This window comes from Coregonus clupeaformis, unplaced genomic scaffold, assembly GCF_020615455.1.
Source record: "Coregonus clupeaformis isolate EN_2021a unplaced genomic scaffold, ASM2061545v1 scaf1005, whole genome shotgun sequence".
Taxonomy (NCBI): Eukaryota; Metazoa; Chordata; class Actinopteri; order Salmoniformes; family Salmonidae; genus Coregonus; species Coregonus clupeaformis.
The window spans coordinates 69,733-95,826 of NW_025534459.1; the positions used below are offsets into that span (position 1 = coordinate 69,733).

General features: G+C 43.1%; 1 protein-coding gene and 1 long non-coding RNA gene across 7 annotated transcripts; both read right to left on the minus strand.

Moving 5' to 3' along the window:
- Positions 1–848: 848 nt before the first annotated feature.
- LOC121548897 lies at positions 849–19,950 on the minus strand. 6 transcript variants are annotated; one of them, XM_041860545.2, is made up of 13 exons: positions 19,839–19,950; positions 4,962–5,083; positions 4,646–4,715; positions 4,129–4,203; positions 3,842–3,905; positions 3,626–3,753; positions 3,406–3,475; positions 3,072–3,299; positions 2,872–2,910; positions 2,518–2,703; positions 2,223–2,357; positions 1,787–1,975; positions 849–1,588 (listed from the first exon to the last, which is right to left on the minus strand). In XM_041860545.2, the coding sequence occupies exons 3-13, from the start codon at positions 4,652–4,654 to the stop codon at positions 1,380–1,382; spliced, it is 1,332 nt and encodes a 443-aa protein (XP_041716479.1). In that variant the 5' UTR covers positions 4,655–4,715; positions 4,962–5,083; positions 19,839–19,950; the 3' UTR covers positions 849–1,379. The 6 variants fall into 6 exon arrangements, with proteins under 6 accessions (XP_041716479.1, XP_041716478.1, XP_041716482.1 ...); XM_041860544.2 differs by having other exon boundaries at positions 4,646–4,747; XM_041860548.2 differs by having other exon boundaries at positions 2,223–2,339; positions 4,646–4,752.
- A 1,525-nt stretch (positions 19,951–21,475) lies between these two features.
- LOC121548904 lies at positions 21,476–22,530 on the minus strand. The gene is made up of 4 exons (XR_005996715.1): positions 22,469–22,530; positions 22,181–22,383; positions 21,815–21,874; positions 21,476–21,688 (listed from the first exon to the last, which is right to left on the minus strand). It is a non-coding gene; the product is annotated as an uncharacterized LOC121548904 (long non-coding RNA).
- Between the last annotated feature and the right edge of the window lie 3,564 nt (positions 22,531–26,094).

Sequence of the window (26,094 nt, forward strand, 5' to 3'; positions counted from 1 at the left end):
ATCTATTTTACCATGGGCCTGTAGCACCAAAATGGAGTGTTTTGGCACCAAAGTGTTCTTCCTGTGGCCTGGTGGGCTTATGACATTTTGACTATGGTGTCGTTTATTAACAGTGGGGAGTGACAACAGCAGGTTTTGCATCAGTTGACAAAACTATCATACTAAGTATCAAAACCTAACTGCTGTTTTGTCATTAAAGCCTATCTTTACTTTGTGATGGAAAGATGGTTGAGGCAAGAGAACAGTGATCCTAAATCACTTATTTTGTGAGACAATAAATGCAAACATGCCTATAGTATTTCTAGAAGGATGTTTAGAAATGAATACCGCTATGCATCTTTATATTGATATCAGAAGAAGAGTTGGAAAAAAATATGATTACAGTTTTTCTAATCAATGACATTCTTACCAAGGGTTGTGATAAATATAAAAATATTAAATATTTGACTCAACACTTGTCCTAATCAATGTTGCATGTGTACTCTTAATTTTTTTATGAAAATAAGAACAACTTTATGAGCATCTGCATCTTTATTTTGTTATTTAGCTTTGGAATAGATTGGTACTTTATTAGTCCATATGCAGACAGAAATTCCTCACAACACAATTGAATAAGTCTATGTACATTGATATCACAAGAGTTTGAGGGAAAATCAATGTCATTATTACTAAGTTATTCAATAATTTATGCAACACTTGTACTTGTCTTATTCTATGAGAAGAATTCAGAACATTCATAAGCAACAAATTCTCATACATTTTATTTGTCACATGCGCCGAATACAACAGGTGTAGACCTTACCGTGAAATGCTTACCTACAAGCCCTTAACCAACAATGCAGTTTTAAGAAAAATAGTTAAGAAAATATTTACTAAATAAAGTTAAATAAAAAGAAAAAAGAAAATACCAATAACGAGGCTATATACTGTAGGTCCAACTATACTGTAGGTCCAACTATACTGTAGGTCCAACTATACTGTAGGTCCAACTATACTGTAGGTACAACTTTTCAATCTCTGATGATTGAGGCATAATGTCACAAAGTAGGTAACACCTTAAACAATAAGTGCTTCTAATACTAAAAGTAGAACAAGCTGAAATTCACAAATACATATGAGGCATCCCATCTTCAATGATTCACTCACACCAGAGGTTCTACAGGGAGAAGTCTAATTTTGTCCTTATTGAGTAGCAAGATAATCTTTCATTTGGTTCACTACATAGATTGTGATATGCTTTATTCTAAACTAGAATGAGTCACCAACGCCCTGGGTGGAAGTTGTAGAATTGTAGGTTTTTAAATAATGTTGGCGGCGTTGTAATCTTGTTACAGACTTCAGACTCTTTCCTTGTGTTGCCACAATGTGGCACTTAATGTCTAAGTACTGCTGTTGTATTTCTGTAAGGCCTTATGTATGAGAGTCACTGCTTCATCATTTGTTTTACAATGCAGAAGTCCCACAGAGTCAAGGAAGAGAACATTCACTTCCTCCACTATGTTTTCGGGGTAAGATACAGATCTCCGGCTTGTGACAAAGTTTTGATCATAAGTATGGTGCATCACCACTAGAATGGCATCTCTGTTACCTGTTGAGAGACAAAACGATGCAATCTTTAGAAAAGTACTTCCACAAAAAAATATTTGGAGACAAAAAGTAATTCTACAACATGGACCAATACATCCTGTTGAGTAAACTGAAATCCCATGATAGAAGTAGTAGTGACAATTGTTTTCGGTCTGGAATACTTTAACTTTCTTGGTGTAATCTCAAAAGGCTTTCCTACCTGGAACTTGGCTCATGGCAGCCTCAATGTCAGTTCCCACACGAGATGTAACAGGACAGAAGACCATCATGACTTGGCAGTCCTCTGCACTGGTCTCCTCTCGCTTAAGTCCCAGATTATCCACTTGTTTCATGAGTGCAAGGTGAGTGTTCAGGGTTTTTCCACATACTTGTGAATGGACTTTAACTACTTGAAACAAAACATAATTCAATTACAACACTACATACAGTATATCCCCAAGATGTTGCATACAAAAGAAAAGTGGTGGATTTCCATTGCAGTCATTTCAGGCTAGAAAGCTCATCACACATCAGCTATCACAGCGGAGAGGGGAGGAGTGATTTATGCTAATTAGATTGATATGAACGGTGGACTGACAGGAAATGCATGAACAAATGATTTTCGATTAGTACAAAGCATATCCCAAGAATCTCACCCGGCAAATGTTTTGTTTCATTTCCTCCTAACCCAGATCCAATGAAAGGATTGGAGAACGTCCACCAACTTCCAGGTTCTTTTCCTTCCTTTTCTTTTTGGGCCTGGATGCTACCATCTACGGATGAGGAACTATCTGAAATTAGCAATTCAAATCAAACTATCTCAACACATTATTGTTTCCAATTCCTTAAAGAGGCAATCAGTGATTGCTACATCAATTTTTTTTACTTAGAAATTAATGATACTTTAAAGGATTGAATGACATTGAACAGTTTTTATGCTTTGATGATGACCTTTGTAGGATGTTGCAGATGGCTCAATACCAGCTGCTCCTGAAGTGTATGGTGATCCTGAAGTGTAAGAGTATGATTTTGAGGTCTCATCTGGGGTTTCCTTGAGGTTTTGCCTGTTCTGCCCACCAGTGGTAAGTGGCACATCTGTTCTTGGTCGTTTGGGGTGGGTCTCTACAGCACCTAAGGCTGAGGACAACAAAGTATTATGAATGAAAATCCAATGTTTTTGCAGCACATTCTTGTGAGTCTATGCAAGTCATTGTGGTTGGCTTTGCCAGCTGTAAAAGGGTTTACAAACATCTATAGAATTCTTACGTTTTGATAACATGTGCTGTGTTTAAGACTTCGAGTTACCTGGTCGTTCTGAAGCGCCTTTAACAGATTTTTTATGTACTGAAAAAGATTGAAGATTGGGGCTGTTAGCTGAGTCATTCCAAACTAAGACAAGACTGTGTTCGAGCGCCATTAACGTCCCAATAGTGAATGTCTTGAATGTTTAACTTCTCAACAAAATTATACAATTCATGAAATCTACGTGTTTACAATTTTTATACCATTATCTATGTCTTGTAATTCATGAAGGATGAGCTGGTTTCCTGCTGTAGCAGAGTCAACTGATGGGGACACAGCATTGCCCTCAGCCTCCATGGGCTCTTCTTTATTGTAGCTCTCAAGTAGTTCAACATGTGCCTGAATGAAGTGCAGGGCTTTGGCAAGCTGCTTCTCCAAATCTCTAAGAATAGGGACGTAGCCATGTAACACTCCCCCAGGAACAAGTGCATCTGTAAGGAGAAAGTGACCAGTGCATAAAATTACAATTACAACCAAAGAGACACCACAAATGTATTGGGTGACAGCTATGCTGAAAGTCCTTGAAAAGGGACTTACTCTTCATGACAACAGCTGAAATGAAGTCCCTAAACTCGTTAAGAATTAAATCGATAGGTTTAGCTGTGTCCTAAGAAACAAAAAAGGTTGAGAAAACATGGGGGGATTAGTACATACAATGGAATTCTACATTGAATCAAAAACATTCATTCTATTAACTATCCTGAATGATCCCACAAAGTGGTACAGTAGCCATAGAAGCTTTTGGGGCTATACCAACCTGTTTAGATTTGGTTAGAAGTTCACTGATCCTCTTTCTAAGTTTGAAATGCTCAAGGCCTGGCAGAAGTTCGTTCAGATCATCTCTTGTTAACTCTTGAATATCAATGTCCTCTTTAATTCCAGCTCCTGAAAACAAAATATGATGTAATTAGGAACACAGTTGACAACGACTGACGATACAATGCATAAAGCTCAGTGAGATATGATAACTTACTTGCAAGGGCAGATGCTGCATCTGGTGAGAAGCTCCTGATTTGCTTTTCCAAACTTATCCTTGGCTAGGAGGAAGAGATTGATAGGCTATTTAGTATTGTTCACAGGCTTACACAGCTGCTTACTGTATAATTTAATTGTAGTTACCTGAATCATACTTGTATTGTCACAATGATGCGCTGCAGGGAAACAGGATTTGATCCCCTCTGCTCTGACCACCTCCCTCTGCTCTGACCTGTCATTCGTAATTTGACCAAGTAGCAAAGTCTGAAATTAGACCACACATACCTCCAGGTTTTCCAGCTCAGGGGCATCACTGGCTTCTTCTGGTCTGATTAGTTCCCAGACCTCATCATCCTGCACCTGAGTTAAAATACACAGTACACATACAGGTAAGTGTGCATGAGGAGTATTACAACTACGTGTTATTTCCCTGGACGTTACTATTCTAAACTCAAGCTAGCTTTTTCCCATTTAATTGGGGACACAATGTTCCTCTTTATCTAAATGATCATCTCGAATAAAGGTGAACTACCTTTGGATGTATTTCTAGCATTTCCAAAATCTTTCTAATTGCTTCTTCATTGCGAGGACACTTCAGTGTGTGCTGTCTGACAGGGTGATAGACCATTTAATCAACATTAAAGAGAGGATAGCATTGGTGTTTCTCTACAAGTAAGGTGAGTCAACATGTTTTTCTACTTGCACGATGCACGCACACACACGCACACTCAGAAATCAGAACCATGGACAGCCACATCATATTTAGCATATTTAGCTAACTGTATGATTTCATTGTAGTTACCTGACTCATACTTGTATTGTCACACTGATGCTGCTGTAGGGAAACAGGATTTGATGTCCTCTGCTCTGATCTTGAAACGATAACAGATTCAGGACGGTAGGCCTATTCTGATACAACGTCACAACACTTTCAGATAGAAAATACATTGTGCCCAGAGAATACATTTTCCTTACTGTTCCTTGCTGTAAAGGGTACATTTATCAACGTTCTGCACAATTCAATAAGCCTGGGCCATCAAATTACGAATTCACTGATTGGGGCAAGGGAAGAGTCATTAGGCCATGAGTGGATGCAAAAATTACAAATATAAACTCACCTGCTGCTGTTTATGGACCTTTATTACGCTGCCTAGGTAAGACCCACGGAGAAACAGTCACTGTTTAGAGTGTTGGATGAGTGGGACGTCAAATACTGCAAATTCTCGTGAGGAATACAAATCTAGGAAAGAGAGGCAGATTGAACATTTGCAGCATCATTACCTCGTTAATGGCTGTATTTCACTGACGCTGCAGAGACACACACACAGGATTGCCTGTTACTGAAATACATAATTACATCGATTGTGGCTGAGGCAAGATATATTATCCTAGTCAGCCGATAATGCAGGGGCAATAGATGTGCACTATCGTCTAGGCTTGATGTGCATTCCCAGTAATACACTCGTGTCCCCTGTGTACCGGTGTGTACATAAAGCATCCTCTATTCAAGCTGCAATCAAGCTTGATACCCCAACAGTATAAAATGGGCTTCCCCCCAAAGTCCATAGCTTATCGCTTTTGGTTGGTCATGACAGACAGCCACTACGCAGATGCACAGCAGGTATCATGGTCGCAAGGCATATTAATTAACAGTAGTGGTGCGTGCGTAAAATCACTGGGGAAGCCAAAGCTATATTACAACCTACACTGTATGTGTTGTAATATTTGCATTGTTTGCTGTTAATTCATATGCCTTGCGACCGTGATATATAGTCCTAAAGGCCGAGACAATAAGAAGACACAGTGGCAGTGTCACGCCCTGTCCTAGAGAACTCTTGTTGGTTGGGTCAGGGTGTGAGTTCAGTTTGAGATCTATGTTATTGTATTTCTATGTTGGAGTCTAGTATTTGTATTTCTATGTTTGGCCGGGTGTGATTCCCAATCAGAGGCAGCTGTTGCTCGTTGTCTCTGATTGGGGATCATACTTAAGTAGCCTAGTTGCCTACCTTAGTTGTGGGATCTTGTTTGTGTTCCTGTTAGGCTTGTTGTGTGTATAGCCCATAGGACTTCACGTTTTGTTATTTTGTCAAGTGGTTATTCATCTTAATAAACATGTACGCATACCACGCTGCACCTTGGTCTAACCCGTCTCTCAACGACCGTGACAGAAGATCCCTGATATAGGAATTAAAATATATACAGGTTAAAAGTAATGACTAAATGTTCCACCCTTAAATATAGTTGTGAAATGTTCTTGTTTTAAGTATGATTAGTACTTTCTTAGTAGTGACTAATTATCACACTCTGAAACTGTGTGAGATGTGTTAGAATCCACTACCTGGTAATGTGTGAGTGTAGGACCAGTAAAGATTATGACATTGTGCTACTATTTAGCAATGTGAGTAAGAGTTAGGCCAGACAACAAAGGACAAGGAGAACTGTCTACAGACAACTGAGAAACCAAGATAAAGGGGCCTCCCAATTTAGGGAGGAGAGAAACTGTTAGGCTTTTTAAGGAGTATGCAGGATATTGTGAGGACGGCGATAACTAAGGAATGCATGTGGGTGTGTGTGTTTGTGTATGTGTGTGTGTGTGTACTGATGGTCAGGAGAGCAGTTTTAAAGTGGAAAACTACAGCCCGCCTACAGAGAGGAGGGATTTTTGTATGACAAATGAGTATAAAAGATGGACTCTGAAATTGTGATGGCAGAATTCTCAATGAATAAATCTCTGACTATGCAGTTCCTTCATTTTGGGAGACGCACAGAGACACTGAAATAGTTTGTTAAATAATTCACATAACAGCTTGGTCCTTCGAGCTCGGAATCCAATACCTGCTTCTGTCATTCCAGGTAACTCTGAAAACCGTCGACGGGCGAATGATACATTCGTAAATAGAAAGTCCTGCCCTTTGACATTAAGGGTTAAGACAGGCCAGATGACACCTGATTAATGACAGAGACGGTGACGGAATCCAAACCTACATTGAATCTCGGCTGCAAGGATAAGGTCAGTAGTCTTTATTCATTAATTGGGGCAGTCTGGGATTGCTCAGGGTGGGTCCGTAACGATTCACGGTAATAGGCCATTACCAAAAGAAACTACCCTGTATTCAGAGAACCTGTAGTAGATTATAGAACAGTAATGTTCAACAAATAATCAGGGATAAAGAAATACAGGGAGGGGTGTACACCAGAAGGAATTAAAATAGCATGTGTGAGAAATAGAATATTAGTAAAGTCAAAAGTCACAAACAACTGTAGATTTTGCCGTAACTCTATCCGTTTCATGAAACTGGAGCCTTACAAACTCCGGGTTTGTCACGGTTTCGGCCGAGGCTGCCTCTCTCCCTTGTTCGGGCAGGCTTTGGCGTTCGTTGTCTCCGGAATACTAGCTGCCACCGTTGTATGTTTCATGTTCGTTTGCTTTTGTCTGAGTGTTGTCACACCTGTTTTCATTTAGTGTCATTAGTGTCCTATTTAGTTCCCGTTGTGTTTGTCAGGTGTTGTGTGTTATTGATTGTGTCAGACGTGTTTTCGCTCGGTTGAGCTTCTCTCCACTGCGCTGGAGTTTACGCACCTGTTTGTGCGCTGTTTTGTTTCATTTTCGCCTTCGTGCGTATTTCGCCTTCGGGCAAGTGTTGTCCGTTTGCCGTGTTTTGGCTTAATACAAGTCTGTTGGATTATCCGTCTGCGTCCTGCGTTTGATTCCGCCACTGCACCTACAGCACGCCTTGACAGGGTTACCGATGGTGTTAACCAATAATCATGTAAGGTTGTATACGTGTGAGAACTAATATTTGCTCAAAAGTCACATCTATGAATAATTCCAGGTGGTTGTATAGAAAAGAGGGAGAACCCATTCCTGTTGTATGAGACTGTCAGGAATTATCAAGATTACATTGTGTGGATAAATTATTCCGTAGAGTATGAGATAATTCTGGGGGACTAGTCAAGACTACCTATACAGAACGGGGTGATTCCAGGTGTGGTGTGAAGAGAAGGTTAAGATAGAGTAGGTCTGCTCATCTCGTACGGGTGAATGGTTAGCTTGAGCGGCTGTGAGTCATTCAGTGATTCATTTAAGCACGAGTGGCTGCTTATCTGTGTGGGTGATCGGACAACAAAAATAAATCCTGTAAATAATAGCCTTTTCTTTGTGGAGGAAAGGGACTATATTTAAGGTCGTTTGAAGCTTCTAAAAGCTGGTGGAGAAAGGGCTTGCCCAATCTTGCATTGTGAAGAGGAGAATTAATGGTATGTGGTTATTCATTTACCAACAATTCACATTACTAAGAGGGGTATGATAAATCATGGTGGAGGAACAGGTCACGTGTACGGGGTGATCATATGACGTCGATACAATACATTTCGGTCAAGCTTTTAGGGGGGTAATTAATGTTGGGAAATGTATAAGTAATGTAGGATTATGGTCAAATTGACCATAGTGAAATGTAAAATGTTGATGAAGGGGATATGTTAAATGAGAGACTAGAGATTTCATAAAATAATAATTGGAAGAATAATGATATATTGACTTGCTCACCCAAACATAGATATACGTAATGGGTGAGAAAAGAGATTGTCCTAGCAACACATAGCGGTTAGTATAACAGAGTAGTTTAAGTTGCAGCTCTGGGAACAGATGTTTTGTTTGTTTTGACTAAAAGTTAAAAATAATTGGTTATCTGTTAAAGTAATGTTAGATGGAAAGTCAGCAATAGAGGTAGAGGAGACAGATGGGGAAGAGTCAGATGGGGCTGGCAGTGGTAAGGGTAAAATGGAGCAATCCTATCCCTTAATAGCCCTGCCAAACCCCAGAGCAGGAGAAGACAACCAGCCTGATACATTACAAGTATACAGAGCATGGACTCAGAGAGATGTAGTGAGAGCAGTGGAAGGGATACCCCACCCCAAGACGGGGGTACACCAGTTCAGAAGAGATATGGAAGGGCTGACCGCCAGCTTTAAGCTGAATACAGGGGAACTAGAGAGGGCAGTCAGACAAATAGTGTTAAAGGACTGGGTGGCAGTGAGAGGAAACTGGGTTCCCGGAGATGGGAATGCGCAGGTCCTAGAGTGGGCAGAAGGAGGGGCTTATGGAGATAAATTGGCACAACTCTGTGATAATCTGAGAGAATATTATCAAAGACATGCCGACTTCTCCAAAGTCCATGAGTGTAAGCAGGGAGACAGTGAGACTATTAGTCAATACCTAGAGAGACTGAGAGATGTGTTCTGAGGGGGGAGTTTTTTGTTTTTGTTTTTTTTCCCAGGATTGAGGGAAATCCCCTACAGTATATGTTAAGGGCCATTAGGAGACAACTAATCAAACATTTTTTAAATAGATGCCTGGAATAAAATATCACTGCTTACTTATATGAAGTAAGGGATTATATTGGCAAATGAATGAAATATGACATTAAGAAGGGTGACAGGAACAATAGAAGGGGAAACAGATTTTCCTAAGGTGTTGATCAAATAAACGATAATGGATCATTTGATATGGGATCACATGGAGCAGATTTAGGCGTTCAATAATCATTGTGAGATTTAAAGAGGATATGATCTGAAGGGTAATCAATTAAACATAATCATTGTATACTCGAGGAATTTTGAGTGGTTTTATGGATTAGTTATGAGGAATTAGATTGATACAAACGATTATTGATGAGTTAGGACTGGGGATATCTGTATCATGTTTTGTGTGTACTTACCATCTTTAGATTACTGATGGTAATTGAAGGTTAACAAAATGAATAATTTCTCTTCCAGGAGAAAGAGATTCGCTTATCTCATTGGAATGTTGCCCAGGGATAGGGGGAGCAGTCTAGTGGAGTTAGGCAGTATTTAGGTCGTAAAAGTGAGCTACCAAATTAAGTGGGGCCTGGCTATTTTTGGTTGTTGTTTTTCAATTGGGTTTTTCAAATAAAAAACAACACACCTAGTATGATGTTTATAAAGGGTTGTTATTTAGATTTTAGGGGGTTTTCAACAGGTCAAAGGTGATAAGTCTTAAAGGAGCACACACAGTGAATTTTATGGAGTTTTTCGGTATTGACTGAGTTTAGGGTATACAGTGAGGGAAAAAAGTATTTGATCCGCTGCTGATTTTGTATGTTTGCCCACTGACAAAGAAATGATCAGTCTATAATTTTAATGGTAGGTTTATTTGAACAGTGGGAGACAGAATAACAACAAAAAAATCCAGAAAAACGCATGTCAAAAATGTTATAAATTGATTTGCATTTTAATGAGGGAAATAAGTATTTGACCCCTCTGCAAAACATGACTTAGTACTTGGTGGAAAAACCCTTGTTGGCAATCACAGAGGTCAAACGTTTCTTGTAGTTGGCCACCAGGTTTGCACACATCTCAGGAGGGATTTTGTCCCACTCCTCTTTGCAGATCTTCTCCAAGTCATTAAGATTTCGAGCCTGACGTTTGGCAACTCAAACCTTCAGCTCCGTCCACAGATTTTCTATGGGATTAAGGTCTGGAGACTGTCTAGGCCACTCCAGGACCTTAATGTGCCTCTTCTTGAGCCACTCCTTTGTTGCCTTGGCCGTGTGTTTTGGGTCATTGTCATGCTGGAATACCCATCCACGACCCATTTTCAATGCCCTGGCTGAGGGAAGGAGGTTCTCACCCAAGATTTGACGGTACATGACCCTGTCCATCGTCCCTTTGATGCGGTAAAGTTGTCCTGTCCCCTTAGCAGAAAAACACCCCCAAAGCATAATGTTTCCACCTCCATGTTTGACGGTGGGGATGGTGTACTTGGGGTCATAGGCAGCATTCCTCCTCCTCCAAACACGGCGAGTTGAGTTGATGCCAAAGAGCTCCATTTTGGTCTCATCTGACCACAACACTTTCACCCAGTTCTCCTCTGAATCATTCAGATGTTCATTGGCAAACTTCAGACGGGCATGTATATGTGCTTTCTTGAGCAGGGGGACCTTGCGGGCGCTGCAGGATTTCAGTCGTTCACGGCGTAGTGTGTTACCAATTGTTTTCTTGGTGACTATGGTCCCAGCTGCCTTGAGATCATTGACAAGATCCTCCCGTGTAGTTCTGGGCTGATTCCTCACCGTTCTCATGATCATTGCAACTCCACGAGGTGAGAACTTGCATGGAGCCCTAGGCCGAGGGAGATTGACAGTTCTTTTGTGTTTCTTCCATTTGCGAATAATCGCACCAACTGTTGTCACCTCCTCACCAAGCTGCTTGGCGATGGTCTTGTAGCCCATTCCAGCCTTGTGTAGGTTCCACCCTTCAATATAGTTGTGAAATGTTCTTGTTTTAAGTATGATTAGTACTTTCTTAGTAGTGACTAATTATTACACTCTGAAACTGTGTGAGATGTGTTAGAATCTACTACCTGGTAATGTGTGAGTGTAGGACCAGTAAAGATTATGACATTGTGCTACTATTTAGCAATGTGAGTAAGAGTTAGGCCAGACAACAAAGGACAAGGAGAACTGTCTACAGACAACTGAGAAACCAAAATAAAGGGGCCTACCAATTTAGGGAGGAGAGAAACTGTTAGGCTTTTTAAGGAGTATGCAGGATATTGTGAGGACGGCGATAACTAAGGAATGCATGTGGGTGTGTGTGTATGTGTGTGTGTGTGTGTGTGTGTGTGTGTATGTGTGTGTGTGTGTACTGATGGTCAGGAGAGCAGTTTTAAAGTGGAAAACTACAGCCCGCCTACAGAGAGGAGGGATTTTTGTATGACGAATGAGTATAAAAGATGGACTCTGAAATTGTGATGGCAGAATTCTCAATGAATAAATCTCTGACTATGCAGACCGGGACTCTGTCCGTTCCTTCATTTTGGGAGATGCACTGAGACATGAAATAGTTTGTTAAATAATTCACATAACAATCCCACCACCAACGGACCAAGCAGCGTGCCCAGGAGGAGCAGAGATCATGGACTTGGAAGGAGATAAGAGAGGATCTGGCCAACCATATGGAGGCCCTGAAAGGGATGAGGGTGGAGAAGGAGAGTGTAGCCGATAAAGGACCCTGGGCGAAGGAGGAAGCCCAGGTAGGAGAGAAACGGCGACATAAAAGGACGCGGTCACGAAGAAAGCCTGAGAAGCAGCCCCAAGAAAAAAACAATTGGGGGGCACACTGGGTGGTTGGCGGAGCCAGGGTTCAGAGCAGAGCCAACTCCCCATATTCACGCTAAGAAGTATGTGACCGTGATCGTGACCGTGATCGCCAGTGCGCCTGCACAGTCCAGTGCGTCCTGTGCTAGCGCCACGCACGTGCCGTGCGAAAATGGGCATCCAGCCAGGACGGGTTGTGCCGGCTCAACGCTCCTGGTCTCCAGTACGCCTCCTCGGTCCAGCATATCCTGCGCCGGTTCTACGTACTGTGTCTCCAGTGCGCGTTCACAGCCCAGTACGTCCTGTGCTAACGCCACGCACGTACCGTGTGGAAGTGTGCATCCAGCCAAGACAGGTTGTGCCAGCTCTACGCTCCAGACCTCCAGTGCGCCTCCACAGCCCGGTACGGCCTGTGCCAGCTCCTCGCACCAAACCAGTGGTGCGTGTCGCCAGCCCGGTACGCCCCATACCTGCTCCCCGCACCAAACCAGTGGTGCCTGTCGCCAGGCCGGTACGCCCCGTACCTGCTCCCCGCACCAAACCAGTGGTGCGTGTCGCCAGCCCGGTATGCCCCGTACCTGCTCCCTGCACCAAACCAGTGGTGCGTGTATCCAGTCCAGTACGGCCCGTACCTGCTCCCCGCAACAAACCAGTGGTGCATGTCGCCAGCCCTGTACGCCCCGTACCTGCTCCCCGCACCAAACCAGTGGTGCGTGTATCCAGTCCGGTACGGCCCGTACCTGCTCCCATCACCAAACCAGTGGTGCGTGTATCCAGACCGGCACGGCCCATGCCTGCTCCTCGCACCAAACCAGTTCAGCTCCAGTCCGGCACGACCCGTGCCTGCTCCTCAAACCAGACCAGTGGTGCATGTTCCCAGTCCAGCTCCGGTCAGCGGTTCCACTCCGGAGTCAGAGCAGTCCGCTCCACCGGTGTCCAGCTCCGGTCAGCGGATCCACTCCGGAGCCAGAGCAGTCCGCTCCACCGGTGTCCAGTTCAGCTCCGGTCAGCGGATCCACTCCGGAGCCAGAGCAGTCCGCTCCACCGGTGCCTAGTCCAGCTCCGGTCAGCGGATCCACTCCGGAGCCAGAGCAGTCCGCTTCACCGGTGCCCAGTCCAGCTCCGGTCAGCGGCTCCACTCCGGAGCCAGAGCAGCCCGCTCCACCGGTGTCCAGTCCAGCTCCGGTCAGCGGATCCACTCCGGAGCCAGAGCAGTCCGCTCCACCGGTGCCAAGTCCAGCTCTGGTCAGCGGCTCCACTCCGGAGCCTGAGCAGTCCGCTCCACCGGGGTCCAGTCCAGCTCCGGTCAGCGGCTCCACTCCGGAGCCAGAGCAGTCCACTCCACCGGCGTCCAGTTCAGCTCCGGGCAGCGGCTCTACTCCAGGCCCAGACGTCAGCCCCTCTCCAGGGTCGGGGCCTCCCACACCAGGGTCCAGACAGGGCTTGGTGCATTGTGGGAGGAAGGAGAGGGGAAGCATCGCGCTGAGGTCCAGACCAGACCAGGGGCACAACGGGGAGGCAGAGAGGGAGAGGTGGTCACGCCAGGAGCCGGAGCCGCCTCCGAGGCTGAATGCCCACCCGGACCCTCCCCTAATGAATTAGGTTGGTGCGGCCGGAGTACGCACCTTTTGGGTGGGGGGGGGGGTACTGTCACGCCCTGACCTAGAGAACTCTTGATGGTTGGGTCAGGGTGTGAGATCTATGTTATTGTATTTCTATGTTGGAGTCTAGTATTTGTATTTCTATGTTTGGCCGGGTGTGATTCCCAATCAGAGGCAGCTATCGCTCGTTGTCTCTGATTGGGGATCATCCTTAAGTAGCCTAGTTGCCTACCTTAGTTGTGGGATCTTGTTTGTGTTCCTATTAGGCTTGTTGTGTGTATAGTCCATAGGACTTCACGTTTCGTTGTTTTGTTATTTTGTCAAGTATTTATTCATATTAATAAACGTGTACGCATACCACGCTGCACCTTGGTCTAACCAGTCTCTCAACGACCGTGACAGGCAGAATAAATTAAAACCACACCTTTGTTTTATCACAAAACCGGACAGCAACCTCTGTCTGGTGAAGTCCATGATGCATATTGCATATAACAGACAGTTACATGACCTACAGCATGGTTAAGCAAGTTAATGTTTCCGAAATTTTTGGACCACTAAACAACTATTGATTTAGGACCATAGAGAGGTACCGCAAGTCGCAAAGAAAACAGGAGCTGCCTCCACTATTCAGGCACCATTTCAACTAAAACATTTTAACATCATCAAATCACCTCTGCTTCGTCTAATACAGTGACAACTAAAAGATACCGAAAACAATTTAGTCCAATCAACATAAGCTAAATATGATGTGGCTGTCCATGGTTCTGACTTCTGAGTGTGCGTGTGTGTGTGCGTGCATCGTGCAAGTAGAAAAACATATTGACTCACCCTACTTGTAGAGAAACACCAATGCTATCCTCTCTTTCATGTTGACGAAATGGTCTATCACCCTGTCAGACAGCACACACTTTAATTTTTTGTTGTCCTAGGCTACCTGGCTACAATGCTTGCTCGCTAGCCTAACTTCCATTCATGGGCAACGTTAGCTAGTTAACATTAGCCTTCTAATGTCCAAATCCCTATCTCCATCCACGGCTAATTTAGGAAAGGGACAATTTTAGCTAGCTAGCTAGCCACCGAAGAACAACAACACAACAAGATGCAACAATTCAAGTTGTTTCTGTTAATGATGTATGCTCTCAAAGTGATTTGATAGGAGAGATGCCAAATCCAAGCTGGCTTCCCTTGACACTTTATTTTTTCTCGCCAGGACCATTCACAGTTGAGCCCGCTCAGTTTAGCTCAACACTGATTGTTAAGGGAGTCCAAATGCTCGCTGGCTTCCCTTGCATTCAATGCTACAGGCAGCAACAATGTCATACTCGTTTGGATCAGATAGCATTAGATAGATGGCCTACACGAAGAGAGACAGAGGGGCGCTGTTTCGCTCGCTCGGATGCTTTCTCCTGTGAGATACATTCAGCCTCTTGACAAGTGAAGGAAAATTACGAAAGATAAATTATTTTATACATATATTCATATTTTGGAGGCAAAAAATTGGGGAAGCCTGGCTTCCCTTGGCGTCCACAAATGCACGGCACTGTGAATTAACAGGTTATAGAGCAAACAACGCAATTATCACAAAACATAGGTTGTATGATGGCTTTTTTTCTGGCCTCCCCAGTGATTTTACCCACGCACCGCTACTGGTGACACCCATAACCTAAGAGGGCTTCAGCAGGTTGGGTGCCACCAGCAATGACTTGAGTCTGCGCGACATCAGACTCTGTGCAGGGCTACTGTCCATCCCCTCTGTGGGCGTGTTTCACCACTGCAGTATAGCTGACCATATGTCCATACCGTCTAGCTTGGCCCTCTTGCATGAGCCTTTCACTCTCTTGACAGCTGACTCTGCCATTCCATTGGCTCGTGGATGGTGAGGGGAGGAGGTGACGAGTGAAACAACACTCTGAAATTGTTTTAAATCTGGCTGAATCATAGCACCCCCCCATTATCCATGATTACACAGTCTGTTTGTCCATGACTGGCGTGTGACGACCGTGTCAGCTGACACGTCTGGCTCCACCTCCCAGTAATCTGCGTAATGATCAACCATGATCAGGAAGTCCTTTCCTGCATATGCAAAAAGGTCCATGCTCACTGTTTGCCATGGGTGCTCTGGGATGTCATGTGACATCATTGATTCATGTTGATGTGCTCGTGCATATTCATTAGGCTGAGCAGTTGGATACATGTCCTTGACCAATAGTCTCTTAAACTCAAAGATGTGTCCTCTTTCACAGCTGGTCATCCTGAAAGAACTACTGACATTAAGTCCTGTAAGTCCTCATCCACCTCTGTGCACTATAAGATCTGGCGGAACCTGTGGTTTGTAACATTGCATTTCTGTGCCTGCTCACAGTGTGCTGTGGTTTGGTGCATCTGTCCTCCTGCCTTGTGTTGTTGCTCTGCTCAGAGCGTTGCTGATGTACATTTCCGGCCCAGGCTTTAAGGTGACACCCAGGTTGTAGTTTTGCAGCTGCATTAACATACCTTGGAAACGCTTAGGGGCACAGAGGAGCAGCTTCTTGAAGATCAACGGCTTATGGTCTGTCTCAGCTGTTATTAACTCTCTGCCATATAGATAATGATGAAATCTCTGGCAAGCAAATACAATACTAAAACATTCCTTTTCTATTTGAGCTGAGTTTTGCTCCGTTGGTGTCAATGCTCGCGAGGCAAACGCCACGGCTGTCCCTGTTGCATTAAGCAATACCCTAACACAGTGGTTCTCAATACCGGTCGTGGGGACCCAAAGGGGTGCATATTTTTGTTTTTGCCCTAGCACTACACACCTGATTCAAATAATCAAAGCCTGATGATGAGTTGATGATTTGAATCAGGTGTGTAGTGCTAGGGCAAAAACAAAAATATGCACCCCTTTGGGTCCCCAGGACCAGCATTGAGAACCACGCGCTGCAAGTCCCACCTCTCCCATCTCCTCATTTGTTTTTAGGAGCATACACCCACATGTATGACTCACCGATTTTGTATGACTCAACAAGACTCAAAAAGACGAGTGGTGCAGTGGTCTAAGGCACTGCATCGCAGTGTTAGCTGTGCCACTAGAGATCCTGGTTCGAATCCAGGCTCTGTCGTAGCCGGCCGCGACCGGAAGACCCATGGGGCGGCGCACAATTGGTCCAGGGTTGTGGGTTCGATTCCCACGGGGGGCCAGTATTAAAAAAAAATAATAATAATGTATGCACTCATTAACTGTAAGTCGCTCTGGATAAGAGCGTCTGCTAAATGACTAAAATATAAATGTAAGGGTCAAAATTCAACAAAGATCCAGCAAAAAAAAGGGCCTTATGCATTTCAGGTAAAATAACAACCCAATGTTCATTTTCCAGGACAAATAAGCTAGCAAAAGCAAGCTAGCTAAATGTCCATGAATGTTTCATGTGTGTTTCAACCTATCCCCAAATTAATATAGTTGGTTTTTGGTATTTTAACCTGCATGTCTTGAACGCGTCGGGAGGGGTAGACAAAATCAACACACGCATGATGGTGAATGCAGACTCACAAGCGGAGCTGGTTCGGTCAGCATGTAATCCATTATTGCTTGCACCACTCTGCACAGAGACCGGTTTCGAGACTTCGTAGTACCTCAAAACACGTGTGAACGACACCAGGAGCTTTATTTCCTGTACAGCTTGGTCATGTTTAGGCACCCAGTGACACACACTGTCCTTGTCCAGGAGCCGGCAAAGTGGCTCACACACCTCAGACAGCTTTGGCAGGAACTTTGCCAGGTATGTCACAAAGCCAATGAAACGCTGTACTGCCTTGGCATCAGTGGGTGTCGGCATGTCCAGTACAGCCCAGGTCTTCTCGGGGTCTATTTTCAGTCCCTCGGAGGATAGTATGTGTCCATGAAACGGAACTGCTTTCAGCTTGAACTGCAGCTTTTACACACAGAGCCTGAGCCTCACCTCCCTGCACCGCTCCATCAATGTGCGCAGGTTGTTGTCGTGTTGACGCTCGCCTCTTCATCAGAGTCCCCGCATCAGACACAAGAATATCGTCTGTGATCGGCTCGATGCCTCGAAGGTCCCCCAGCAGTTCATGTTGCTTACGTTGATAGATCTCGGGGGCCATGGACACGCCAAAGGGAAGTTTCAGCCATCTCATCCTCCCCCATGGCGTCCAGATTGTAGTCATCCGGTAACTGTCCTCATCGAGTTTACACTGGAGATAGGCATCTCTGGCACCCACCAGTGTAAATAAGCGTGCCTTGGGCAGTTTACAACACATCCTCTAATGTTGGCATAAGGTAGTGAGACCTTTTCAGTGCCTGATAAAGGGGCTTTGGGTCCATACATCATCTGATATTTTATGGCTTGGCAACCACGACCATGTTGCTTAGCCAGGGCATCGGCTCAGTCACTGGGGTGACATGTCCATAACGCTCATGTTTATGTAGTTGGGCTTTCACTCATGCCTTCAAGGCTAGAGGCACATTCCGTGGTGCATATTGCACAGGGACGACCTCGAGTCCATTACACAGTGGTGTAAAGTACTTAAGTAAAAAAACTTGAAAGTACTACTTAAGTAGTTTTTTGGGGTATCTGTACTTTACTTTACTATTTATATTTTGGACTACTTTTACTTTTACTTCACTACATTCCTAAAGAAACTTAGGTACTTTCTACTTTCTAGCAGGACAGGAAAATGGTCGAATTCACACAGTTATCAAGAGAACATTCCTGGTTATCCCTACTGCCTCTGATCTGGCGGACTCACTAAACACATGCTTCGTTTGTAAATTATGTCTGAGTGTTGGAGTGTGCCCCTGGCTCTCCGTAAATTAAAAAAATAAGAACATTGTGCTGTCTGGTTTGGTTAATATAAGGAATTTGAATTGATTGATACTTTTACTTTTGATACTTAAGTATATTTAAAACCAAATACTGTTAGACTTTTACTCAAGTAGGATTTTACTGGATGACTTTCACTTGAGTCAATTTCTATTAAGGTATCTTTACTTTTACTCAAGTATGACAATTGGGTACTTTTCCACCACTGCCATTACAAAGTGGCAACCTGGTCTCAGAGCATTTCGTATTATTTCGTATTAATATGATATGTTACATTTCGTATGGTATGTATTATTTTGTGGATGTCCATCATCCATTTCTTATGATATGTCATGAATTACAATTTGTATTATATGTTAGGAATTTGCTAAACGTACTATATGTTACGAATTTGCAAAAAACAAATTCTATGTTACAAATTCTTGCTGGCTAACATTAGCTAGGCTAGGGGTTAGGGTTAAGGTTAGGGTTACATTTAGGAGTTAGGTTAAAGGGTTAAGGTTAGGGTAAGGGATACCTATAAGGGTTATGGTTAGAGTTAGGGGAAGGGTTAGCTAACATGCTAAGGAGTTGCAAAGTAGCTCAAAAGTAGTAAGTAGTTGAAAACTTGCTAATTAGCTAAAATACTAAAGTTGTCCATGATGAGATTCGAACTCGCAACCTTTGAGTTGCTAGACGTTCACCTTATACACCCACCCCGCCAAACCACCTTAAGTAACCATCTGTCTTATGTAACAATGCCATACATAACATATACTAATTTGAGTGTCTCGGATATACTTTACTATGTTACGTCTAGTCTATGAGACCAGACTGTAAGTGGACATCTGGCACAGACTCCACTGCATCATTGAAAATGTCAGAATATGCGCTCAATGCCTCTTTGGGGCACTGCTCCACTTTGTTAAGCTCCCCTGGAATTGTGACAGTCATGACTCCTAAGCGCTCACAAGTACAACCAGAGAGTAGTGGGTTTTGGTCTGACTCCACAACTTCAAAGAGTAGCTTGTGCTTCACCCCCTTAATGACACAGTCTGTGCGATATCGCCCCATTGACCAAATTAACTCTCCTGAGTACAGTTTCAGCTGTGTGTTGCTTGCCTGTAGTGGGGTATTTGGTGATATTCTCTCTTTCATTATCCTACTCTTAACATGTTGCCCCTGTGTCAAACGGGCATTATTGTCTTTTATTATTCTGTTTTAGCTGCACAAACCATTTCTGGCCCTGAGAGTGACCTGTACTGATGCAGACCAGTTCCTCACTGTCAGAGCCTCCCTCTCTCTATATAGTATCCTCCACAACATGCACTTTCTTTACTCAGCGTGATCGTTCCCCTGCCTGATACACCTTGGCTAAATGCATACCAAGCCTAGACAGACGATAGTGAAGATCTAGCGCCCATGCTGCCCATGAAAAATATACACAAATTAAGATTACGCGTTCGTAGTCTACTTACCGCATAATACTGTCACGACGTCAACCAACACAGATAATAACTAATCACAATCAGGTTTGACGAGAAGGTCGTCTGTGTCTGTACTTTCAGAAACGTCCTCCTGATTTCTAGTAATCAGAAAGTGAAAGTGTCAGCAGGCTATCACAGCCCATTGGTTGGTCGGGGATAACGTTCAACTCATTACACGTCACCCGACCGTCTCTATGGCTTTGACAAAATAAATCGCCCCCTTTATCTATTCGTTTTTATTAGTTTCTTGCACAACAGGTCATTCTTGTCACAACAATACCCAATTTTCTGACAAAGTAAAGGTCAAATAGCATTACACAATGCAAGTATTGATTGGTTTAACAAAAATAATCTGCATGAATTTGTGAGTTCATTGACTCATATATTAGGCATAGTAATGTTTTTGTCTAAGGCATGTACAGTATATTATTTAAGCAATAAGGCCCGAATGTGTGCGGTATGTGGCCAATATACCACAGCTGATGATGCATTCATAACTAAGTGGGAGGTGGGAATTTACCAGTGGATGCATTCACGTGCCTTAAACTCGTTTAGAAACGGTGATTGGCTAATGGCCAACAAGCTGCGTAAACCATAAACTAAAAGTACATATATCATGCTTGTAAACAAATTATAGTTAAAAAACCATATTACTAGATAGCTTTTCATGAATTGTTTTGTTTTGCATTTAACTGTTGAAAATGCTGTTATAGGGGTCATTTCCTTAGTAGGTGACGTTAGAGGTCATCATGTGGGAGAAGTGGGAGCTCAGGATGATGGACCAGTTTCCCACTAGTAATGACCAGTTGGAGGGCCGGTCAAGTGGATTTTTCCCAGTCGTATGTGTTAAATTCCAACTTGGTTACAAACGCAGCATGAGGGCTGTTTTTAGGCACAGAGCAAAGATACAGTCCTTAGCCGTGGTATATTGGCCATTTACCACAAACCCCCAAGGTGCCTTATTGCTATTATAAACTGGTTACCAACATAATTAGAACAGTAAACAACTCATACACTTGGTATATTGTCTGACATACCACAGCTTTCAACCAATCATTATCCAGGACCCAGACTACCCGGTTTATATGCCGCGTTCACATGCTAGTCGGAACTAAGAAACTTTGACATTTCCGACTTGCTAACTGGTTGTAGTTATACATGTGCATCATTCAACCAGTTAGCAAGTCGGACATTTCCGAGTTCCGACCAGCACGTGAACGCGGCAAAAATCTCATATACCACAGCTTTCAGCCAATCAACATCCAGGAACCAAACTACCCAGTTTGTAATATTGAATTATTGGATTGTTTTATCACAGGTATAACCATCTCAGTCATTATCAATCTATTGATTGTACTAAGTATCATTGATCTTAGAATCAGACTCCTATATCATGTTTGTTTAAGCACACATTTTTGGTTTATGTTTGATGTTGTAGCCTAGGCCTACACAAAGTAAATATACAGGTACACGGCTTGGAAAGAGCATATACCACTACATGTTATAGTGGCCTAATTTCAGATGATTGAGGTTCATGTGTCCATTTCCCCTAATAATGAAAACAATAAATCACAAAATGTAATAATCATCAGAAAATGTACTTTCTGCAATTTATTTCAGTTATAGTCATTGGATGCATTAAAAAAGGACCACACATTGTGTATGGTGCTCAGTGAAACATGGAAAGTATCAGAATCAATATCAGTATTTATGCAATAGCAGTATTTATGCAATACTGTTTACACACTTCTTTATCTTATAAGGGGAGTCTTCTGGTCCTCTGTAGGACAAACTCTGGAGGTTCGAAAACCACAGCAGATAATGTCACAACAGCTTGTCTCCTGAGAAGAGATTAACATACTGAATCTTAACTTAATTTGGAAATAATTAGATATCTGTTTAGAGCAACCAAAATATTTGATTTCTAGTTCATAACATGAAAAATATGACTTTCTAATTATACATACGCTGGCGGGTAGAAAACAGCAGCAGCAGATGTTGAGGAACTTGTAACAACAGCTTGTCTCCTGAGAAGAGATTAACATACTGCATGTCAACTTCCTTTGGAAAGAATTAGATATCATTTTAGAGCAACCAAAATATTTGATTTCTAGTTTATAACATAAAAAAATATCATGTTCATATTACTAATAAACATACAAGTGTAGAGTGAATGTAGAATATAACAAAGGTAAAGCAAACTACCATTGGCTGTACAGTTTGCCTCTCATGAGCCCTATTGACTTGTGCGTCATTTTTAGTCTGAGAAAAATCTACAGGGTGATACAGTACTGAATTAAAACATTTAAAATGATGATTAAATGATACAATACCTCAGGATGTATGTCAAGCTTCTTCAAAATGTCTTTGACTGCTGCTTCATTGCGTGGACACTCCAGTAGTCCTTTGCTCTCATGGAACAGACAGTCCACTGTGAGTATTACATCATCTCTGGTCACTAGTCTGCTACTGTCAGGTACACTGTAGTCTGGATCGAAGGTGTGATGCAGCACTACCAGAATGACAGGTTTACCAGCTGGCGAGAGAGGGGATAAAAATAACAATAATCACGTAAAACATACATTAATGTTTTGAAAAAGTTCTTCATGGATAATGATTACCTGGAATCTGCTTCAGTGCTGCTTCAATATCAGTCCCAGACCAAGAGACAATGGAACAGAAAGCCAAGATGACATCACTCTCCTCTAGTGATGTCACTTTAGTTAAGTTCATTTTGGCAGTGAGACGATTAATTAATTCCTCATGAGACCCCAGAGTATTCCCAGTCACAACAGTGAAGAATTTGTCCATCCTCGACCCTATAGAGATACAGGAAATGTCTGAGGTAAACTAGAAAGGTTTGTCAGATCTTTAAGCCCCGATCACTCTGATCAACCCACAAGTATTCACTTCAGTGGATGAACCCTCAGTCTACTCCATGATAACCACTTTTAACATGGTTTCATGGATATTGATTACCTTGAAGGGAACCTTGAAGTCTCCTGAGTGGCGCAGTGGTCTAAGGCACTGCATCGCAGTGCTAACTGTGCCACTAGAGATCCTGGTTCGAATCCAGGCTCTGTCGCAGCTGGCCGCGACCGGGAGACTCATGGGCGGCGCACAATTGGCCCAGCGTCGTCCAGGGTAGGGGAGGGAATGGCCGGCAGGGATGTAGCTCAGTTGATAGAGCATGGCGTTTGCAACGCCAGGGTTGTGGGTTTGATTCCCATGGGGGGCCAGTATAAAAAAAAATATGTATTCACTAACTGTAAGTCGCTCTGGATAAGAGCGTCTGCTAAATGACTAAAAATGTAAATGTAAAAAACACCCTGCTTGACAGTAGATAACCGTTTCAAAAGGCCCTAGGACACCTATTTATTGTGCAACATATTATATTAATGTTACATTTATATCAGAACTTACTTTTTGGATAGTCCTGCTGCAACAGAAAGGAAAGTTTAGTTCCCTTTTAAAAGATAATAGAAAATACTGTGTTAATTGTTGGGGGGAAAATATTCATTTCAAAAGTCCAACATAATTGCGATAAGCAGACTGTTATGTTTCATTCATCATAATGTCTATGAGTTATGAGGTAACTCTATTAGTTATTAAACATCAACATAATGCCTAGAAGAAAACAGTCATAGATGGAGCCTTTATGCCAACCTGTTTAGGTTGGCTTGCAATTGCAGAGTTCTTGGGACCTGGAGGGCGTTTGTCAACTCCAGTGTTGATGTTACTAATTTGAGTGTCTCGGATATACATTTACTATGTTACGTCTAGTCTATGAGACCAGACTGTAAGTGGACATCTGGCACAGACTCCACTGCATCATTGAAAACGTCAGAATATGCGCTCAATGCCTCTTTGGGGCACTGCTCCACTTTGTTTAGCTCCCCTGGAATTGTGACAGTCATGACTCCTAAGCGCTCACAAGTACAACCAGAGAGTAGTGGGTTTTGGTCTGACTCCACAACTTCAAAGAGTAGCTTGTGCTTCACCCCCTTAATGACACAGTCTGTGTGATATCGCCCCATTGACAAAATTAACTCTCCTGAGTACAGTTTCAGCTGTGTGTTGCTTGCCTGTAGTGGGGTATTTGGTGATATTCTCTCTTTCATTCTCCTACTCTTAACATGTTGCCCCTGTGTCAAACGGGCATTATTGTCTTTTATTATTCTGTTTTAGCTGCACAAACCATTTCTGGCCCTGAGAGTGACCTGTACTGATGCAGACCAGTTCCTCACTGTCAGAGCCTCCCTCTCTCTATATAGTATCCTCCACAACATGCACTTTCTTTACTCAGTGTGATCGTTCCCCTGCCTGATACACCTTGGCTAAATGCATACCAAGCCTAGACAGACGATAGTGCAGATCTAGCGCCCATGCACAATCGGCTGCCCATGAAAAATATACACAAATTAAGATTACGCGTTCGTAGTCTACTTACCGCATAATACTGTCACGACGTCAACCAACACAGATAATAACTAGTCACAATCAGGTTTGACGAGAAGGTCGTCTGTGTCTGTACTTTCAGAAACGTCCTCCTGATTTCTAGTAATCAGAAAGTGTAAGAGTGCGTCAATTCAAATCTGGTATTGGAATGAAAGACATCATTGTAGTTATTGCAAATCAAGCTAAGTTTATTAAATGCAAATGTATAAATGATAAGTATGAGGGTTCGTATACGGGCTCACTGATGCACCACGCAGGGAGATCAGAGAACTGGCGGCTGTCTCACATGTTCTTCCTTAAATACCCTTGACAGAGATAGTTCCTGTTTCTGAACAGGCCTGTCAGAGCAGAGGCTGGGCGTGGTTTAGACTTGCCGCCTGTTCGTTGGCGCGCGGGTTGGTCCCAACCCCTAGGCGCTGAATTGCCAGGCGTAGTTCTGTCTCTGGTAGATGTCCTCAAATTGATGTTCTTAATCAGCCCTGTTTCATAGCAACTTTACTCCTTGTTCTGTTCTTTTTAGTAAAACCACAGAGATACGGCCTATCGTGACTTAACAGCTGATAACTCCACTGTCAGTTAGTCACACTCACCGCTTCTTTGAGTAGAATATCTATACTCTGGGTATCTGATATTGAAACACCAACAGTTTCTGTCCAAAGGTTAAATTCTTGTATTTCAACAAACAAGTTATCTGATATTGAGACACCAATTTCCATCCAAAGGTTAAATTCTTGTATTTCAACAAACAAATTAAATCCCAACAATCCCCCTTATCACACCTGCTAGGTGTGATTAGCAAGCTTTAAAAAAAGTGGGAACTTTTAGAGTCCCCCTTTTGACACCCCCAAAGGTGTCACATACCAAAAATCATCACAAAAATGAGGAAAAAATATAACACACCAATTCAATTAAAAATCTGTAAGTAGTAGAAAACCATCAAGTCCTCCCCTACACCTAACATGTACTGAGTTGGCTACCAGCCACCCAGGAATCCTTTACCTTCACATCAGGAGGAACAACAATTACAGTGGAATAAATATAAAAATGTTTACATTGTATCAGCCAAACAGTGATATATATTTTTAGGCAAACCATGGATCGTTCAGCTTGGTCTCAGGGTCAGCAGCAGACTCTTCTTCGTGGGCCTGTAGCAATGGCATCATGCCCGAAGCCTGCACGACGTCTACTACTGACTTCCTGAGGCAAGGGACGATACAAGCAGAACAGCACATTAACCGTAAAAACACAAGTATTAGAGTCAGGAATCCAGTAACCACCATAGATGTATACTCACCGAACCAGCCACCCATCCAGGAGAACAGCCCACCACTCCCTACACCAGCCATACCTGTCATTTCAGCTGACAGTTTGTCCAGGCCAACCAGGGCCTTCGTGATGCTTCCATCAGGACTAGTATTGTTAGGAATAAACGTACAGCATTGTTCCCCAAACATTATACATACTCCTCCCTGGTTGGCAAGCATCATATCAAGCGCTAACCTGTTCTGTCTGGCAACCCTGGAAGTGGCTTCTAGTTGTTCTGACATTCCAGTCAGGGTGATGCGGGTGTAGTTAACAAAACGCTGTTGATTATAGTAAATGTAATTTATTCAAGACCGTTGTTTGGCAGCATCAATAGCAGGACCTATAATAGGCAATAAGTGCCATAAGCCATCATTCCTGTTAAGTGCCTGGAATTGTAATGGCACTCCCACGGGCACACCCAGTATATTGGTGCCAATATCCTCTCCTGCTGACCATGGAGCACTACGCCTTAATCTTCTCGACT

What these genes read in the sequence shown, in the direction of transcription:
- LOC121548897 (XM_041860545.2), bottom strand. An exon ending in TGCAGCATCTGCCCTTGCAA is followed by an intron (nt 3,754 to 3,841) that starts GTAAGTTATCAT and finishes TTTTGTTTTCAG; the next exon opens with GAGCTGGAATTAAAGAGGAC. An exon ending in TTCAGCTGTTGTCATGAAGA is followed by an intron (nt 3,300 to 3,405) that starts GTAAGTCCCTTT and finishes TTCTCCTTACAG; the next exon opens with ATGCACTTGTTCCTGGGGGA.